Genomic DNA, 21,625 nt, shown 5'->3' with positions numbered 1-21,625 from the left:
TCTATTCTCCATTCGATCCCCGTCATCATCTTTTCACCTAATCAATCTTTGGTGGCATGCTCGCATGCAACAACCTCGTTACTGTTGAGAGTCAACATTTTTCTTCGCTCACAATCGAGTTTTCTAGGACCTTGAATTCTCTCGCACTCACCCTAACAAGATAGAAAAATAGGCAATATCTTTTCTAGCACACTTGTTGGGACCTTGCATGGTCATTATCATGTCGGTTTCAGTAGGACAACCACATAGCTATCATCAGATCATATGAAAAGAGATCAATAAAGTAGTTGTAGAGAAAATAGCCTTTGTGCTAGGGCCACTATTGTAGTGATATGCAGCTATCTCGGCTTTAATACTAGAATAGGTAAATAAACTTATTTCCATGATCAAAAGATAGTGCATCAAGCCATAGTACATTTTGGTGCATGCTATGGTGGAAAAAACCGAGCTGATCCTTGAGGTGAATGATTCGGCTTATCAACAAGTGCATGGAGGTGCTAGAGTCTATAAACCCAAAATGGAGACTTCGGCTCATCAAGATATAACAACCAAGAACAATATCATGGAGACTTCAAAATCTACTGTCTAAGGCATAGCAGAAGTCACACTAGCAAGGCTATAGTAGACCAAACTATTAACTGCTGTTTTGGTCAAAACTTGGCCAAAAGTTGAGATTATCAGTCATGGTGATTTACAAAAGATTGATGGTGAAGTTAGCAAATCTTGAGCAATATTAGTTCCTGATGGTTTACCTAAGAGTGGAGCGTAAAATTGCAATTGATTTGTAATATCGGCCGTAGGTATCTAAAGAGTTAGAGGGTAACCACAACAAAGGAAGAAGTCATGCCCCACTCAGAGACTGTGCGCATGGATGTTTTATGTTGGGGGGTATTATTATCTTATTTCCATACTGAGATCCGACGAGGTGTGGCGTTTGATCATTTGAATGATTAAGAATCCTCATTTGGATTAGATGGTACACATCTCAATGCCATAAAAAAAGTCATTAGGAGATTGAAAAAGTGATATATTTAGTCTAGAAGAAGAAGAAATGAAAAATATTGTTAATATTATTTATGAGAGAACATTCCATTTGAGTTTTGGTTAAGAGGCTGATACAGAGAAATAATACCCTACTCTTATCTAAAGTCCTCTCACAACTCTCTTTTGACTCTCTTACTCTTCCTGGGGATCCTTGGGACGTCGGTTTGGAAGTGAGGACCCTATCAAAGGGGGTTGAAAATTGAAGGCTTTTAGCTGTTCTTAGGCTGCATATAGGACAAGATATCTCCTTGCTATCATGTTCAAGCTTCTCCTATTTTTCCTAGGAGTCATACTTCTTAATAGATGTCGGTCAGCTTTTCTTCAAGGGATGCGATCCTGTTCTTTTGTGTTGGCCAATGGATGATAGATGTTAGAAACTTTGGAGTTTATGTTGAAAATTGATTGGCCCAATCTACAAGAGGTAGGTCAAATTTTGATGGACGAAACCACTAATAGAAAGTATGCAAAGAAATATTGCCTTCATTTTGCTTCTGTTATATAAGAATGAGTACAAAGCCAAATAGACCAAAGCTTTTAAGATGCTCATTTCGCTTGATGTAGGTTAATAAGTCCTTTATCATTGTTGGTCCATTTGACATGCAAGATGATCTAATGTCCTGTCTACCGCATTTCATCATTTATTGTGGCAAAGGTCGAATGAGTGTAGCAGGTTGAGGGGCTTGCTATGGACTCGGTTGATAAGAATGAAAATATAAAGAGTCCACTCGAACTAGCCTGCAAAAGATGAGGACACATGATCAACCAACGGTCACTAGTAAATATGTTGACTTACTGAATTGGAAAATCGGGAATGATGGTATTCCAATTTTTGCATCAATGGATTGTTCCAACTAACTCTTAGTTTCCAGTCCAAAGGATGGAGTACAGAACTCGGAGCAGGGGTTTCTTAACGTTTAAGTCTGGGAAAGTGTACCTGCTTTGATTTAGCCTGTTTGCATCCCAAGATATATAGTTAGTGTTTTAGCCTTTTCAGCCTCCTTTAGGTAAAGAAGACCCCATTTCAAAAGTTCTTTTTTTTTTATGGCAAACCATTTCTCAAGTTCTTTAATAGGCCCATTTTTTCAATATTTGCTGCAATTGTTACACGAGCGGCCCGAGGCTCCAAGAAGTCAAAAGGAGCACCATCGAATCAATAACATTAAGGACCAGGGCCAAAATAGCAGTCCAATGGAGAACTCTCAGAATTATTTAAACTCTTATTGGTAGGTAACATTAGCCACATCAAAAGAGGGGATTCACATTTCCCGGCCATGAATCTCTCCTCCATCTTGAATACTAAAACGGCAATAACATAAATAAGATATCCGTATAATAGACCGAAACTATTTGGTGCACCACAAGGTATCCCCATCGAAAAAATCTAAGGGCACTTAGGGCCACCTTCCTTTGTCTTCCAGTTGTTGTAGCAGGGGCACACCTGCTTGTTGCCATAGGTTCCAGGCGGCACACACAGGCACTGGGCGCAACATTTGAGGCAGAAGAACATGCATGGCTTCTTGTGGGACGTTCCTGAGCACCGGTATTGGCATCTCGGTTGGCAATCTGGAGGCATAATCAATAAACTTTCAGTCAGAGAAAATAAATAGGGAGGCCATGCAAATTTTCAAGCACGAGTTAAATGTTTGATGATTTGAGCTTAATGAAGCCATGATGTCGTGTTACCTGAAGGCTTCAGCCGTCCATGGACGCTCTGGATAAATATGAACAAGAGTTAAAAATGAAAGTTAGAACATTGGTATTATGGCCATTAAAGTGGAACTGAACCTCTAAGAAAGATGGAGCTCTTTTACTCACCCCAACCAACGACAATGCCAGAAGAAGCAACACCAGAAGTGAGTAGGAGACACGAGAATAAGCTGCTGCCATTGCAACAATCTCTCTCTCTCTCTCTCTATGTTCCTTTACCTCTCAATAAGAAGCAATGGAGAGCGCAAAGAGTGGAATGAGAGGGGAAGATGGATGGGGCTTCCAACTTATAGATCAGGAAGGAGAACTGTCCTCCTCGGTGCCGCAGGACACTGCATGTGACCGAACAGTCGTCAAAAGAAACTTGAAAGGGCTATGTAGAGTAGGCACTTTCATGAATAATTAATGGATCAGTGAAGAGCCTTTGTTTCTTTTTGGAAAAGTGCACGACGGGCCCCTGAAGTCACATGCTCACCGCTCCAATCAATACTTCTACCGACCAATATTCGAAAATCAAGAAAAAATGAGTGTGTTTTGCCATAAACTATAAAGATCTCAATTCTCAAATAATAGAAACTAGAATAAAAAGAGAGAATGCAAAATAGAAACATCACCTAAGTATGATTAATTTGTAATTACCATGTAACTATGCTAATAGTAAATAATCGGCAAATACATCTTAAAAAATTATGAAGAGTTAGAGAGCTTTAGTTAATTAATCCAACTGCTGGAGAATCATTTAACAGTGGAACAGTTGTGAATGAGCATGGATTAAGCTATCGCCTATGTGAAGTACAAAGTGGAAACTTTCAACTCCTAATATGGCAAGTAGGTTGAGAAGGGGAAACAAATTTCCAAAGAAACACTATAATAACTCAAAAATAGGGATGGCAATTTACTCCATCCCATCAAGTACTCAACTAGACCCAACACTATTAAGGCACAACAGATCTGAGAAAGATTACATGCCACGATACTTAGCTGTTCATTTTTTTTAATTGATTGTTTTTTTAATTAAAGAGATATTTGACTTCTTAAAAGATAACATTTTTGTTTGTAATATTTTGATTATTGTTAAGAAATTAGTTTGTTATGTTTTATGTCTTTGACTCTAATTTTATTTAATATTATATGAAGTACCAAAATTTATATTTTAATTTTTTATTTGTTTGATTTGTATCTAAAAAAATTAAGTTTTGAAGCTTTATCCGGTCTGATCGGTCTAACCTATCATGTCCAACTCCATCAGTCACAGAGAAGTATATGATGGGCACAAATAATGATCTAGCTGATTGATACCCAACGTGTTTTCATCTTTAGTCAAAAAATATCGCGAAAACAATCACTCTGCTGCCATGCACCAATCACTTCAATAAGTAGCAAAAATCAAGATGTCAATTCAAATGGGGCAGGGAGTACAACACAGGGAATGAGTGATTTCCCGAGTTACACTGTTTTAGTTATAAAGCAATTTTGAAGGTTCCACTAACAAACAAAGAACCTAATTCCCATTCACTACGAGTAACTTAAGAATTTTATATTAATTCCCAGTAAATAGTGTTATCATGGGCTTTAATAATCATTCTCTTTATATACATATTGTAACAATCCAGGACCTCACTCAAAATAGCTAGTCGAAAAGTATTATTTGGGTTCCTTGATCTTGTATAACTACCCAAAATCTACCTAGCGAATAACCGATGTGGGATTAAACACACGCCCGCATGGATCCTCACATACTCCCCCCGTTCAAGCCCTGACGTCCTCGTCAGGCTAAGGGTTCAAATCTATTCGAATCTAATCACAAACACCATGATCAGCCCGTGGTCAGTCCCAATGGATCCGTGCTGCAGTGTCCTCTAGTCCACATAGGTTATGAGCCGGATCCGCTCTGATACCATTTGTAACAATTCAGGATCTCACCCAAAATGGCTAGCCGGAAGGTATTATTTGGGTTACTTGATCCTGTATAAATACCCAAAATCTACCTAGCGAATAACCGATGTGGGACTAAACACATGCCCGCACGGATTCTCACACACACAATATATATATATATATATATAGGGGATTGATAACCTACTCTCTGTTATGGTAGGTTATCAATCTACCCATTTTTCATTGGACTAAAATACCCTTATTTTTTGTAACTTTTAAGGGTGCTTTATGTCTTTTTACAATCTCACATTAACTCACCCTCTCAACCCCAATTAATGTTCTCTCCCTCTCTCTCTCTCTCCAGTGTGTGTATGTATGCATGTACGTACATACGTACGTATGCATGTATGCATGTATGTATATGTATGTATGTATGTCTATGTATGTATGTATATGTGTGTATGTATGTATGTATGTGTGTGTGTATGTATGTATGTATGTATGTGTATGTATGTATGTATGTATGTGTATGTATGTATTTATGTATACATATGTATATGTATATGTATGAGAGAGAGAGAGAGGGAGAGAGCATTAATTGGAGGGGTTAAGAGGGTGAGTAAATATGAGATTATAAAAAGACATAAAGTACCCTTAAAAGTTATAAAAAGTAAGGGTATTTTTTGTCTAATGAAAAATGGGTAGATTGATAACCTACCATAATAGAGAGTAGGTTATCAATCTCCATATATATATATATATATATATATATATATATATATATATATATATATATATATATATATATATTTCCGAGTTTGACAAATGGAAGACTAGTACTTGATCAATCTACCTTCGGACTAAAAGTAGCCGTGTAGACAATGCTCATGGTCGTCCAGCTACACACATCTTGCTTTAGATTCTGCGGGCCCGAAAACGATTCTTGTTTCGCTTTCCTTTCATACCTCGATGCTTTTGAAACGGATACCTTGTCGGGAGCTAAATTTGCGGGAGATTGGCGGGGCGGCCGAGAAGGGCGCCGGATAAACCGGTGGGAAATTTGGACGGTGGGCAGTTCTCGATCTCTACGTCCATGTGGAAGCCGCTTCCACCCCGGTCTTTATCTCCACATGGCCTTCCATCGTTTTTTTCACCAAACCTAACATGGTTTGCCGGGACCCGACAGTGAGTGGACTTAGCTATCAATTTGATATATCCTGCTCATACAATCATACATTCTCGAGTACAATGACTACTGTTACGTGGCGCAAACAGGATAGAAATTAAACTCTTTCCCAATCTTATATGGCATCGCGAGATTGGTGAAATCTTTTAGGGCCGGCGTGCATCACGAGACTTGGACCACTCATGAGGCGTTATGTCAAACACCATGTTGGATTGATAACGCGTTGGAAAACTGGTTTGGGCTGCATTGGCTTTCTTCCCTTGTTTGTTGTCTGTTTTCTGTTTTCTGTTGATGAAGTGCTCGGCAAGCTCATTTCAGGGATTCGTGACAAAAATATATATCGATGAATACTTGCAGCTTAAAACTATCGGGCAGGTGGGAGGGTATGGTTAAAGTCTGCTTTTGGTTACGGCGTACTGGTGGTGGTTTTCCTGTTAAAAGTGAGAGATAGGTGAGCGAGCCTTGGATGCAGCAATCTTTTGGACGTCGGTGTTGGAATTCGCATATGGTGTTGGAGTTTGGACCTGCAGTCAAGGGTTTCGCCTTCAAAACACACCTTACATTTTGTCTAGGCCGTGTTCTAGGCCAAGTTCTCCCATGAATCATTTTGACTTTCTCTCTTCTTCCTTGTGCCGGCAGGCCACCATCGCCAACAAGGTTGTGGCCAAAGGACCCCCTTGGGCCACCGCATCCGGGTAGGCTGCCTTCAAAGACGAGAGGAAGAGAACGACTCTCCCCTATTTTGGAGAAGAAGAAGAGAGTCCTCTCTCTTTTGGTTTTCTCTTTCTTTGTTTCTCTCTCTGGCATGGTTCTATGGACCCAACAAGAGGATCCTAGATGTTCTCTTTGTGGACTCAGGGTGACCCTATTAGAGGGTTTTGGTCTAGCATTACTGCGACCACTTGTCACACTCGACTATTTCTGAGTACCGTTAGACTTTATCATCATAAATCTCTATTGCATTACTTATGTCATGATCTGATTCTTGTTTTGTGATTTGACTGGTTAGATTGGCCAAAGTAGACTGACTCGAATTGTCGGACGTTGTTATCTAGTTGACCCAACTTTTATTAGCTATCATTAAACCCATAATTGATAATCTATTATTCTTTGCCTTGATTGGATATATGTTTCTTAATCAGATGGATTGAGTTACATTGTACTGACCAATTCGAACAATTGGCGTTGTCATCTAGCTAGCCTTCTATATCTTTCTATATGAATCTATGTGCATAGTCAAGCCCTAGTTTCGTATGGGGCTACACCCATCCAAAAAGGAAGAAGCCCAATGAGATTCTACACTCTAGTTTCTAAATTGAGGCAAGGCCCTGACTCTTTACGTTAATTAAATAAGAATAGAGAATATGAATAATTCAAATATTAGAACTCGAAATTAAGTAATTACTAAATGATTAATTCATTGATATGACAAGTATTGATAAAGGATATGTGTGTATGTGTTGTGTATGTGTGTGTGTTAATTGGTTTGTACCACTGGATTTGCATTGTGAGATTAGATTTGGTTTGGCATGTTATGATATGTTTCTAGTACAAATATATCCGTATGGTTATTATACATATTAGATATTGAAAACATAATTATGTAAACAAAGATATCTTGAATTTGAAAAAAAATTATTATATAAGTGGTAACTGATTTGACAAGAAAAATATGTAAATCATATAGACAAGATATGGTTTGAACTAACTTCGTCATGAGATTGCGCCAATGGGTTAACGCATGGGAGAGGCTCTACATGCTTAAGCGTAGTATAGCACTCAAGGGCTAACACATGGGAATAATCTCCATGAGCTTATTGCGTGGGATAGCCTCCACGGGCTTAAGCGTGGTATAGTGCCCATGGGTTAACGCATGCGGATAGCCTACACAAGCTTAAGCATAGTATAGTACCCATGGGCTAACGTATGGGGAGAGCCTCCACAGGCTTACGCGTAGAATTCTGTCAATCTTGGATTGAGTCATGATCTTAGTTAGTCCAAAGCTAGAAATTAATCAATGAGAAATATAGAATTCAAGTTAATAAAAAAATGGATGAAATGATATAAAAAAATTGTTATTGAACAATTGAATATATATATATATATATATGTGTGCGCGCGCGCGCGCGCTCGTGCTTCTTTGAAAAATAATAATGAGAACTTATGTGCATATTATTTATATGAGCTTTTTGAGTATTGATATGATATTCATTTTATCTTGTATTGCTAATTGATTATTTTATTATTATTTGTGGTGTAGCGATTCGAGATTCTTACTGAGTTGTAAAGCTCACAGCCCCTTTTTTTCTTTTTCTTTTCAGAGTTGCAAGTTGCAAGTGGCTTAATACTTAGCTATGGTTGGGATCATATGAGAATAGGATGAATAGATAAAGCATCACTAATACTAGTTGGATGATTTAATTTTGTAATTGGACTAGCATTATTATTTGGTATGAATAAGATCATTATTGTTTAGTGATATTGAGGTTGTAATAAATTTTCAGGCTTTACATATTCTTTGGATTTCTGTCTTAGAATTAAAGTTTGCTGCCGTGTCACGTGGCTGACTTGAGTGATCAGTTTGGGGCGTGATAGGTGTATCACAATATATCTAAAAATTCACTTAGGGAAACTAGAAATTTTGGCTGTCTGAAATCTTAGGAAAAACAGAAATTTTGGCCAAAATCTGTTCCCAGCGCAAGGACTGTTTTCCATTCCATTAACTTGTAACAAAAATTTTAATCCTATGAGATTGATCTTACGGCCTGTACAGCTGACGTCTCCTACTCATACATGAGAACCAAAACATCTACATCATCCCAGCTTGCTTGAGTGGGATCTTAGCGTTATGGAATTCACATAGATCACCGACTCTTAGCGTTATGGAATTCAAATAGATCACCGACTCTTACTGGGTCCCATGACTCCTCCACGGGCTCTCTCTCTCTCTCTCTCTCTTGGCCTGCTTTCTACTAATGGTGTTTCTCATCATTCTCTGGTCTCTGAAAATGTCATGCGGCTCTTATTCTGCTGGTCTCCCACTACCATTGAGATGTGGTGTAAACAGCTAGCATTCAATTCAAATAATAAATATATATTTATAAAAGACCTTCTTTACTTTCAGCTAGTCAACAAGATTCAGAATGATCCTCGAAACTTCGGATAACTAATACAAATTGAGGAATAACCTCTGTCGGTTGTACCTTTACAAATTGCTGCTTGCATTTGGCATGGCTTATTTTCTCCAAATACAGCCAAATGATGATTGAGAAAGAAGAATGGAAGACAGGTGGAGAGAGATAAACAAAGTGCATTTGAGAGAAAAGGTGCATATTTAGTAGCTCTTCTATGAACTGAGGTCTCACCATTTTGATAAGAAGAAACAGCTCTCTACTACTACACGCCTACCTCTCTTATCCTATTCTTGATAGAAGAGAGGAAAGGAGCGCATAAAATCAGGCCAACCTCCTCTTTCCATCACATCAGCCTCTTCTCTCTCAAATACTATGAGACGGTGCGTTCACTAATAGAGTTTGGTCCCCTCTCTCTCCTTGATAATGAGAGAAGGGGGTCGGTCTACCGTACCGGCTTCTACCTCCTCTTCAAGGCCAATAATGATTGGACTCCAGCTTTATATATATATATATATATATATATATATATATATATATATATATGTAATATGATGCTTCACATTAAATCTGCATGTAGCTAACAAAATCAAAAAAAAAAAAAAGATAAAGAAAAAAAAATAAACGCATGATTCCTTCAAAAAAATATTCCAAAATAATGAACCACAAAGGTTGACTCCATCTTTTAAATGACTCCATCTTTTAAAGCGTACAATAAGCTTCTGAACTTATTCCAAGTTCTAAACTCAACCTTTGGTAGTTTCCCAAGAGGCCAAGTCCATATTTGTTTCATACTATGACAAAGGCCCAATATATATGACCTTACATAAGACATCCTATAAGCCGTTAGTGCTGAATCCAGGCCTGAATGTGTCGAACTTATGTAGATTACACTATTTTTGAAGAAAGTAGGACCATATCCTAATCACATTAAGCTGTGAATGCAAGCGGTAAATGAGATCTTCACCGAAATGCTATTATATTCGACAGAAGGCAAGCCTAAATTAGATTCTAAATATTGTTACAAGCATGTGTTACAGTATTAAAGCATAAATTATTATAAAATGAAAAGTATCATGCATGATTTCAACTTACATAAGCAATGGATTAATTTATAATCCCGCGTGTTTCCATTATTTGAAGAAGTGTGAGTTGACAAAAACTTCACACTGCTCCAAACATTATTAATAAACTTTGACATATTTTGTTTTTTGAATTTTTGTCTCCGCTAAATGATTGAGCGTTGGTGTACTTGATAAATTAGAACCTGAAGTCTTGTGCAACCATCTCTTAAAGAGTGAATTCTAATATAGAGTGCATATAAGCAACAAGTGCATGAGGCAGCACGTCTCTGTTCTTTAGGAGCTCAATATCACCATGCACAACATTTTGTTAGGCCACGTCTTCGTTGCGATATCTCGTCTCTTTTTGTGATCATGCTTCTTATTACTAGTTTTTTGAGTTCCAAAGAACCTAGGCTAAACTAGGAATAAGATGAATGGCACCCTAATGAAAGCTCAACTACCACTACAGCAAAAATAGGTTTTTCCAACCCTTTATTGTCGTCGCGAGAAAGAAGCATCAGCAATTTTGTCACTACGCCAAAATCCTCCCCCCCTCTTTATTGTCGTCGCGAGAAAGAAGCATCAGCAATTTTGTCACTGCGCCAAAATCCCCCCCCCCCAAAAAAAAACCCGCGAGCGGCCAAAATATCCCCCCAATATCCGTGGATGGACCTTTTTTTTTTTCTTTTGATACAAATCCCAGCCCCCAGCAAAACCTCTTTTCCCATTCCCCCAGCCGCCTTCGTCCTCTTGGGCTCCATTGATGTGAGGGATCTCCTCTCGGTCCAGGACCTCGACGAGTCCTCCCCTCTCTCCGCTCCCGACCTCTGTCTCTACAAGCCCCCTCCCTCCCCAGCCGACACCGATGACGACGACGCCGTGGACGCGCGGGGCAAGGTCTTCTTCGGGATGGGGCTGGCCGAGTCCGCCATGCCGCCCGCCCTCCAACGGCCCGAGCAGTTCGGCCCAAGAGGGCCTCCGTCCTCATGTGCCTCTTCGAGGGCGACCGCGGTGATCTCCGCGTCATCCTCACCAAGCACTCCTCCAACCTCTCCACCCACTCCGGTTCGTTCCATCTCCAACTAATGTCTCCCTTCCTTACTCTGATCCAAAGGGATTGCCGAGATTCGGGCTTTTGCTTTAATTCATTGCTGGGTATTATTAATTAGGTGCAGTGTCGTTGCCGGGGGGAAGGCGGAGGAGGGCGACACGGACAATCGCGAGACGGCCATTAGGGAAGCCAAAGAAGAGATAGGGCTGGATCCAACCCTCGTTACGGTCGTCATCGTTCTTGAACCCTTCTTGTCCAAGGTATTACAGCTCCAATTCGGATCTCTGTTATTTCCAGATGAAATCCAATAAATTATTTTTACCTACGTTGATCGACTCGTACTGTCTAATGGAATTAAGAATATTTAAATCTCGCCGTTTTTTGGGGAGTAAGATTTTGAGTGTTGCCATTTGATGTCAAACCTAATGGTCAGCAGAGAGCAAGAACCGGTGCAGTGATCCCTAACCCATCGACTGCCAGGTCGAAATTTCTTTAAGTTACAGTGATCCCTAACCCCTTCTTTCATTCTTTTTTTCTTTCTTTTTCTTGATTTTTTTTCTTGATGGATACAGGGTGTTTTTTCCCCAAAAAAAATAGAAAACAAAAAGCTCCCGTTAAAGCGTCATTAAATTTGTAACTGAGCTTTTTATTTTTTTTAAAAAAAATAACTATAACGACGCTTTAAAGCGTCGTTATAATAACTATTGCCGACGCTTTAAAGCGTCGGAAAAAATTCCGTTATTTCCGACGCTTTCCAAAAGCGTCGGTTAAAAAAAATCCACTCTGACATAGGCGACGCTTTTGTGACGCTTTTAGAAGCGTTGGCGTTCAAATTACCGACGCTTATAAGCGTCAGTATACACTTTAAAAAGCATCAGAAAATATGTATTTTGTTGTAGTGTACTCTAGACAGTCGCCAGATTTGGTTAATGAAATTTCATAAGCACATTAACTGCAAAACATCAGAGATTAGTGCTGTCTCATTTAATTTAATGCTTAGTTTCATATTAGGTAATCCACATGAGCAATAAGCAATAAGCAAATCAAACCTATCTAAACTGTCATGTCCTAACTTGAAGGCATGAGCTGAGCATGTGGCAGACAACCGCTCATCCCTACGAGCCTTCCATCACTGATTCGGAAGAGATGAAGCTTCGATTGAAAGAGAAGTTCCTTTTCTTTGGTTATGAAGAGACCCTCTTCGAAGATCTGCTGAAGCACCGCCAAGAAAGTTCATCTGTAGAGGACTACACCACCCGAACTCTCTTTACAGCTGGCAACAACTCGATTGTATCACTAACTGTTTCCTAACAAATGTACAAATACAGCACCTGAGCAAATCCTGCTGTCGTGAAGCACAGGAGAAATTCACGAGCGTAATATGTGATTTTTTATTTTATCTACCAATGTATAGCCTCCATCAACTCACCACCTAGATCAGATCGGTTCCCAATAGCAATATCTTTGTATGCATTCAGTGCATGTAGATTGAAAACAGAGATAAGAAAAATAGATCTACCATGAAGGCAAAATCAAGCTATAAAAGAGGGGCATGAATGCAATGGGGGGAGGGTAATTCTGAATATATATATATATATATATATATATATATATATATATATATATATATATATATATATAGAGAGAGAGAGAGAGAGAGAGAGAGAGAGAGAGAGAGAGAGAGAGAGAGAGAGAGGGCTAGAATGCACATGGCCCCAAATACTTTTTAATGAAAATTAATGATTAACCTCTCAAATAAAACTGTGCACACTCTTATTCGATGATCTATATATACAAAATACCCGGAGACAAGCAATCATTTGTTTTGGATACCTCCTGCTATGCTTCAGACAGGCACAAAATAAATTGTTGCAATAAATCTAGTGAGCAAAAATATATTATTTGCAGATTCAAAAGTATATTATATATCTTAAACATATACAAGTTATATTGTAGTTTATTTTGATTTGTCTATACCATAAATCAACCACAATATGCTGTCATGCAGTTCAAGTTATCCATTTTTATCAGCTCAATGCGTGGTCAAAGACACGAAGAAATGCATGATTTTTTGTTTCAAGACAATTTAGATGTTATAGATTATAATTAATTTGTGAGAGGTCCATCACTAGTTTTTATTGTGAGTGTCTTCTCTCTCTCTCTCTCTCTCTCTCTCTGTGTGTGTGTGTGTGTGTGTGTGTGTTTCCCCGAGGTAAAGAAAGTACAATCTCACACAAACACCGATGCACACAGGCGGATTTTGATTTGCCATTCTAGCTCCATTTGAGTATGACTACCAGTCAACCTGACTTGAGTAAACAATACTCAATGCTAATCTTTATTTAGGAGATTGAGTTTCAAATGGTAATTTGGGTTTGTACACAGTAAGCTCTCCTTGACTAATGAGTAAATCACCTTCGTAGGCAGAAGCACTCCCTAAACAGAAAAAAAATAAAGAGGATAATGCTACCGTGCATTATATCATTAACGGAATATCAGTTCCAAGCACTAGCTTATCCTAGCATTACTTTCTCAAGCTATAGGTGGGAACTTCTATATTGGACAGTGACTTCAGATGTCTCAGGTTGCTGTAAGGTTAACCAGATAATATGCTTATATTAATCATCAAATAAGAATGTATTTTTGTATATACAGGTTGGTCATTGTTGTCGCATTAATGTGCGGCTTTTTAAATCCTGCTTGGCGAGTCATGTCTTCTAACAAGTCCAAAAGAAAGAAGGGCCCTTGAGACATGAAGCAAAATATACCGTGCAACACTCTATATTACTGTAATACTGTTTAATCATTCAAAAATGTAAAATAATGAAAACAACTTGTGTTCCCATTGTCTTATAACAATTCCATGTTCTAACATTAGCCTTTCCATGATCAGGTTGTCCAGGAGTGGCCCGGCTTACCTAGAGGGGTGAATTTTGATCCATCTGTTCATGAGTTGCGTGATGGCCCATTGGCTTGTGGGCCGGCCTAGAGTGGCTTGGCCCACAACGCCTCATGTGCGCGGCATGTGAGGAAACAGGGAGGAAGACTCCGACTGAGAGTCTTTTTCCTCCTCGATTCTGGTCGAAATCACTTAAAAAACAGGGAGTTTCAAGGCAATCCAAAGACTGATTTCCATATATTTAAGATTTCACCCTCCTTTGAGATCCATCAAAGTTTAGGAGAGAAATCACTACAATTTCGAGCTCTCTTTCAGATCCTTCTTCCTCAATTTGTCACCGGAGAGCTGCTAGAACGCTTTATCGGACCCCGGTAAAGTCTTCATCTTTTTCTCCTTCTTCTCTGTTGTCTTGGCCTTCGATGCACTTTGTTTTGAGCTAGCAATCGCCAGAAATTTCATCCGAAATAGGACACTCTTGTTTCGATCTTCTTCAATCGAGCATAGCTACCGTCGACTTCTGGTTTGACCAAGGCTGCGGTTGCATGTGACCGCCATCGAGTGGGGGCGGGCCACCATGGCGGCCACCCCCGTGAATCTACAGGGGAAGGGAAAGGAGAAGGGAAAGCCGAGCTTCCCCATTCATGAAGAGAAGAGAGAGAGTTTCTCTCTTCTTCCCTCTTCCTTCTCTTCTCTCTCCTCTCTCTAGTTTCCCTCTCTTCCTTCTTTCTCTCTCTATCTCTTGGTCTCTCTTTCTAGTTGACTTGAGTAGGTGGTATCAGGGACTAAGGGAGGGGGCCTGGTGATGGACCCTGGTGAATGTTGGGAGGCGGTTTAGGTTACTAGTCTATTGTTTGATTTTTTTTGATAATCGAGTTTAATACTATAGAGGAAGAGTCATTTGCACAAGAAGGTTCTGATCAGGATACTATGTACCCTAGCTCGTAGATCATGAAGTGGGTCAATGATCATTGTATTTAGTCAGCTTTCAATAAAGGTAAGAAACTCTATACTCGGTCACCAGATATATATTTATATTTATTAGTTTGTACCACTAGATTTGCATCATAAGATTTATATTGATAAATTTGGTTTGGCATATGATGATATGTTTTATATGATTTCTAATATAAATATATTTGTTTGGTTATTATACGTATCAGATATTAAGAACATGATTACGTGAACAAAGATACCTCGAATTTGACAGAAATTTATTGCATAAGCGGTAACTGATTTGATAAGAATAATATATAAATCAAACAAAAAAGATATAGTTTGGACTAACCTCATCATGAGATAGCACCTATGGGTTGACACATGGAGATAGCCTCCACGAGCTTATGAGTGGGATAGCCGCCATGGGCTTATGTGTGAATCTTGATAGCTCCCATCGGCTAACACATGGGGATAGCCACCATGAGCTTACGTGTAGAATTTTGATAGCGCCCATGGGCTAATGCATGGGAATAGCCTCCACGGGCTTACGCGTAGAATTTTGAGAGCACCCATGGGCTAAAGCATGGGGATAGCTACCACGGGCTTACACGTGGTGGTTTATCAATCTTGGACTGAGTCATGATCTTTGTTAACCCAAAGCCAGAAATTAATCAATAAAAAACATGGAAATCAAGTTAATGAGAAATTGATGAAATGACATGAGAAATTGTTGTTGAACAATTAGATACATTAATATATATATGCCTTATGATAAAATAATAATGTGTATATTATTTGTATGAGCTTCCCATGTATTGATACGATATTCATGCTATCTAGTATTGCTAGTTGATTATTTTCTTATTACTTATGGTGCAGCGATTTGGGATTCTTGCTAGGCTGAAAAAGCTCATATTCTTCTTATTTTTTTCAGAGTCATAAAAGGCATAATTACGAAAGGGAGGGACAAGGAGTTTGTAGAGCTAGTCATTAGTTAGTTAGTTATTTTTTTTTATTTTGCTGATACAAATTGATAATGGAAAATTTGTAATTGAACTAGTTGATGATTTAGTGTTAGTCGATTGATTTAATTATAATTGTTGGCATTGTATGAATTTTATTTATTCCAGATCTAGCGTATTCTCTAGGGCTCGGCTTTAGGGAGTGTGCGACTGTGTCATGTGCTCGAACTCGAGTGATGGGTTCGCGGTGTGACAAGTTGCTCTGGCATTTGATGGCAAAAATTGGGAAAGGGGATGCAAAACCTCATCCTTTCATCAATGAATTCATTCCAACTGTTGAGGAAGATGATGAAATATGTTACACCCATCCTCAGAAACTACCAGGTAACCAGCTGAAAAATCATAGCTTATTCTGTTTGCTTCATCGTATGCTGCATTTTGTTTTTATATCTTGGAAATTTCATTTTGTTAGGGGTTAAGCAGGAGGGAAATGTATCCCACTTTTTCCATAGAACTTTCAAGGCAATAACACTGGTACTCGAAAGCGACGAAAGATAAACAGTGATGACCCTGGGGATGTCCGCTGGCACAAGGCTGGCAAGACCAACCCGGTAATTATTATGGAAAACATCTTGGTTTTAAGAAAATAATGGTTCTGTATATGAGCACTGTAAAGGGTGAGAAACATGAGAAGACCAATTGGGTAATGCACCAATACCACCTTGGAACAGGAGAGGATGAGTAGGATGGCGAGTATGTTGACTTGCCTCTAAAATATTCTGTCAGCAGTAGTCCAAACCAGGTGATAAGGGTGGACAAAACCCAACCCTGGAAATTTTGGAAACTCTTGTTACAGAAGTAGACCTTGTAGCTGATTCCAAATCAGTTTCCTCTAAATGCCATATTGGTAAGCAAGATCCTGTTCACAGCCCTGAGCAGACATCTGATGAGGTATTATTCGAATCATATTCCAACTTTTCTAACTGAAAAGCTTGTCTATTTTTTAATAAAACCAATTTTCAAGGATCTCTTTGCAGGAATTTGGATCACAAGACAGCTTTATATCTTGGGGAGGGAGCAAACTAGCAGATTGACTGAAGTCATTTATTTCTTCTACTTTGCCTGATGTATCAACAAGCAGCTGTAATTTTGTGAAACAAATCTCTAAATTGATTATAGGTTGTATTTTCTACATTGCCTAATTTATCAAAAGGCAAATGCAAGTTTTATAAATTGTCTTTGTTCACATGACATTGTTTGTAACCCAGCAGCATGTTCATTGGTTTCGTAAAGTGCCTGACAAGCTTCTGTAGATCTTATTTCGTGCGAACTGTGTTAACACCAGAACATGTTGTAACAAATGTTAAGGCAATGACATACTTTGTCACTATATGTTCAGTAGACTGGAGGTCTTCTAAAAAGATCAGATTAGCTTCATTATGTTGAATGATTTTTAATGTCTCCCTCGTTCACCTATATGATGTTGGGAGTTGTTGCAGGCTTCCCTTTAGCATCAATATACTATCCTGCAGTTTTTTTCTTTTCTTTTCTTTTCTTTTTTATCTTTTGGAATGTCAAATTTATACTGCCTTTCTGAGCTGGCTTTGTTTCACTACTTTATTTTAGCTAATGTTGATTTGATTATGAGAAAGTTTCTATCGTTCAAATATCAAAAGCTCGTTACTAAATAGCACAACTAAATATTTTGTTGATTGAAGCATCAAAACAAAGTCACAGATCATAACAATGTTACAATTATATGAGTGCTTAGAAATAATTAACACAAACCAGTGCTACCACATACTTCCGATCACATACCAGTGATATGACTGCTTGAATTTCCACCGACTCTGATCGCATACTTCTGTATATCCTTGTAATATCTTCAATTTATGACTTCAGTCTCAAAATGAAATCACTTGCTCCTACCACTGGAGGCTTCACTCCCTCATCCTTGTAATACTGCCCCACTCCCTCCATTCGTCCTTGATCTCTTGAATAATATTAAATATTGATCAAACAAATGAATAATTGAGTCTGTTGGTCTCTAATTGGGTTATTTGATTTGCCTATTTGTAAAGGACTTCCTAATTACTATGCAATTAAGATTTAAAAGTATAGTAAACTACAAGAAACTAAATTCATGGATTAACTAAAACAAACCAATAGACAAGTTAAAGTAACAAAGAAAGAATTCTTGCAAAAAAATTAATAACTAGAGAATAAATATGAATTCAAAATAAAATTAAGATACTGTAAAAAAAATTGAAATAATTAGCAAGAAAATAAAATAATTAGAAGCAACTAAAAATGCAAGTGAGAAGATATAAAGATTGGTGATAACTGAAGATAATAATTAAAGATAACATACTAGACTAGGATGTCAAAGGGCCTTTAAAGAGTCTTCATAAGAGGTGCATGGTGAAAGTGGAGTGAAAGGAGGTTGATACAAAAAGAACCCACTCCTTTTCACGAAGAGTAAACTCCCGTAATTTTTCTCTGCTTCCACATTCTATGCTCGATACATGTTCATTTATAACTCCTACTTAGTAACAAATTCCATGGATGATATCCTTTTTCCATATATTCCCATTTTATTCCTACACAATACATGGCTGCAAAGTCTTCATCCAGTCTTCATATGACGCGTCTCTATTACGTTATATAAAAACAAATAAATGACTACACAATTTTGGTGTAAACAATCTTCAATTTTATTCGATAACTATAGTGTGCTTGTCATGTTTTATGCTTAGATTCACAAAACTCTTTAGCATGTTATCAGGAAGAGATATGCTTTTCACAATCACGATATATCTTGACTCAATTTCTTTCCTTTATTAAAACCATCTAGACTTATAACAACTACTCTTGTGTGCGCAAATTTATCACCAAATTAAAATAATTCTTGTTCATACAGAAAGAGAGTCCTGATTCCAAGATGTATGGGTTATTATTACAAATGAGCAAATTTATTCTGATTTTATCCAGCCGTTCTATTTACTTTGAATCTTCATGTTCAAATTTCAAATGGCTTTCCTAGCCTATTTTGTCAAAGAAGATGGTAAAAATTGGCAATATATGTATCAGAGTTGCCAACGTAACAGGTATTAATTACCATTGTTTGCCAAGATCAATCACTCTTTGTTCCCTTTAGTCTCTAAAAAGAAATCTGCACTTGAGAGTGACCAAGAAACTTACCAAGGGCTTATAGTGTATTCTTAAAACTCAGTGAATCTTTCTTGGAAAAAAAAAAGAAAGAGAAGAAAAGTCGGACAAGTTTCAATGTTTTCTTTCTGATAAGTTATGAAATCATAGCTAAAATCAGGCAAGAAAAATGTCCTTCTGCCTATTGTCAGCTTCTAGACAGCTGGTGACTATTTTGTAGGACTTTCTTTCCAATTATCTTTTACATATTTGGGATGTGGGAGCATCCATCCTGTTTTGCCAAATCTTATTGTTGTTCAGTATTCTCCTATCCCGGAAGCAAGGGAGTGAAAATTGGATTACTAATTTATCTCTTGTACTTAAAAAGGATGATTTTTTTTTTGGCTGTAAAATCAAAGCATGCTCATCTAGAAGATTTTCTGTAGTGGTATAGTTTTTTTTCTTTTTTCTTTGAGAATAAATCTAGTGGTTGAATTAGAATACATAGCCTTAAGAAGTTCTAAACTTTTGTGATGAATTGATGCATCATGATCTCCAGGCAGTAACTGGAAGACTTGAGGGGGCATAGTTGATTAAGACTTATGATCATGATTATTATCACGATTAGTGATGTGGCCCAAATCTAATCTACCCACCATAGGTCGACACATTATGAGCATTTTGAAAAATTTTGAATTATTGGTGGGATCTAAACAAGGAAGAAAATTGCAGCAGATTTGAATCCAAATAAGGAAGGAAGTTAGGGAAATTCTTTGATTTTTATCTTCAAATCATAATGGATCTACACTTCCTCCTCTATTCAAAGAAGGCCAAGGGACTCCAAAAAGGGGAGAGGAGGGAGAGGAACGACCAAAGGCTCGTAAGCATAGATGGTGAGAAACTCTTAAGGAGAGGCTCTCACGACGACAAAATTTCAAGGCTGCCTTTGTACCCCACTCTTCATCCACGGTTGTCATTGCACATTATCTCCTCTCTAGACGGGAAGTGTGACTGCCAACTAGAGCAAGCACCCAAGCCGAGCCCCCAGGCTGCACATCCTCGCCACCCGAGAAACAAGAGACGTGCATACAAGACACGCGACTGCCAACTAGAGCAATGAAGAGCTCCCAATCCGCACTCCCAGTCTGTGCATCCTTGGAGACAAGGACGGAAGTTTCTGAAGATCGGAACGCATGACCAATGATCAAAGCCATGCTGAGCTCCCAGTCCGCACATCCTCGGGCATCACAACACGAGTCTCTAGAGACTCAGATGCACGACCGCCAAGCAGAGTCATACCAAGCTCCTCTGAACTCCTAGTCCATGCATCCTTTAAGACTAGGATGCGAGTCTCTAAAGACCAGGACATGGGGGTGCTGACCAAAGCTAGATCGAGCTCCCAATTTGTGCATCCTCAGAACCAGAACATGAGTTTCTTGAGATCGGGATGCATGTCTGCTTACCAGAGCCATGTTGAGCTGCATCCTCAGAGACCAAGATGTGAGTCCCTAGAGACCAGGATGCATGACTAATGATTAGATCCATGTTGAGCTCCCAATCGGCATATCCTCAAAGACCAAGACACAAGTCATTGGAGACCGACATGCTTGACCACCGATCAAAGCAAAGCCAAGCTCGCAGGCCTAGCTCTCAATCCATGCTCCTAGTCTGCGCATCCTCAAAGACTAAGATGCGAGTCCCTGAAGACTAGGATGTGCGTCCACGACCAGAGCCATTCTGATCACCCAATCCGCGCTCCCATGCCGTGCTCCCATGCCAAGCACTCTAGGATGAGCTCCTATGCTGAGCACTCCATGCTAAGCTCCCAAACTGAGTTTTTTGTCCATGCTCCCAATCTACATCCTCGAAGACCATGATGTGAGTCCCTGAAGATCGAGATGTGCAACCACCGACCAGAGTCATACCGAGCTCCTAGTCTGTGCATCCTCGAAGACCATGATGCGAATCTTTAGAGACTGGGACGCACGACTGTCGACCAAAGCCATGCCGATCTAACAGTCCGTGCATCCTCAGAGACCAAGATTCGAGTCCTTGGAGATCAGGATGGTGACTGCTAATCAGATCCATATCGAGCTCCCAGGCCAAGCTTCTAGTCCGTGCAAACTCAGAGACCAAGATGTGAGTCTCTAGAGATCGGGATGTGTGACCCTAACTAAAGATATATCGAGCCTCCAAGCCGAGCTTCCAGTCCATGCATCCTCGAAGACCAGGACGCATGACCGCGACCAGAGTCATGTTGAGTTCCTAGCTCGAGCTCCTAGTCTGCACTCCCAATCTGTACATCTTCGGAGACCAGGACGCAAGTCCTTGGAGAATAGAATGCGCAACCACTGGCCAGACCCAACCCGCGTATCCTCGGAGGCCAAGACACGAGTTTGTGGAGATTGGAACGTGCGACCGCTAACTAGAGCCATGCCGAGCTCCTAATCCATGCTTCCAATTTGTGCATTCTTGGAGACTAAGATGTGTGTCCTTGAAGACCGGGACATGCAATCGCCGAGCATCCCAGTTCGCGCATCATCGGACTTCAAGATGCAAGTCTCTTGAGACCAAGTTGCTCGTCCGCTGACTAAAGCCATGCCGAGCTGCTAAGCTGTGG

General features: G+C 39.2%; 1 protein-coding gene across 2 annotated transcripts; it reads right to left on the bottom strand.

Moving 5' to 3' along the window:
- Positions 1-2,222: 2,222 nt before the first annotated feature.
- Positions 2,223-13,236, bottom strand: LOC103706193 (protein RSI-1-like). Of its 2 annotated transcripts, XM_039116345.1 has the most exons (4): positions 13,227-13,236; positions 2,860-2,958; positions 2,728-2,755; positions 2,223-2,607 (listed from the first exon to the last, which is right to left on the bottom strand). In XM_039116345.1, exons 2-4 carry the CDS (start codon positions 2,929-2,931, stop codon positions 2,426-2,428), a joined length of 282 nt encoding a protein of 93 aa, XP_038972273.1. In that variant the 5' UTR covers positions 2,932-2,958; positions 13,227-13,236; the 3' UTR covers positions 2,223-2,425. The 2 variants fall into 2 exon arrangements, with proteins under 2 accessions (XP_038972273.1, XP_008788455.1); XM_008790233.2 differs by lacking the exon at positions 13,227-13,236 and having other exon boundaries at positions 2,860-3,020.
- Positions 13,237-21,625: the final 8,389 nt, after the last annotated feature.

Source organism: Phoenix dactylifera, unplaced genomic scaffold, assembly GCF_009389715.1.
Source record: "Phoenix dactylifera cultivar Barhee BC4 unplaced genomic scaffold, palm_55x_up_171113_PBpolish2nd_filt_p 000085F, whole genome shotgun sequence".
Taxonomy (NCBI): Eukaryota; Viridiplantae; Streptophyta; class Magnoliopsida; order Arecales; family Arecaceae; genus Phoenix; species Phoenix dactylifera.
The sequence above is the reverse complement of the archived record's forward strand: the minus strand, read 5'-3'. Positions and strand labels throughout refer to the sequence as shown.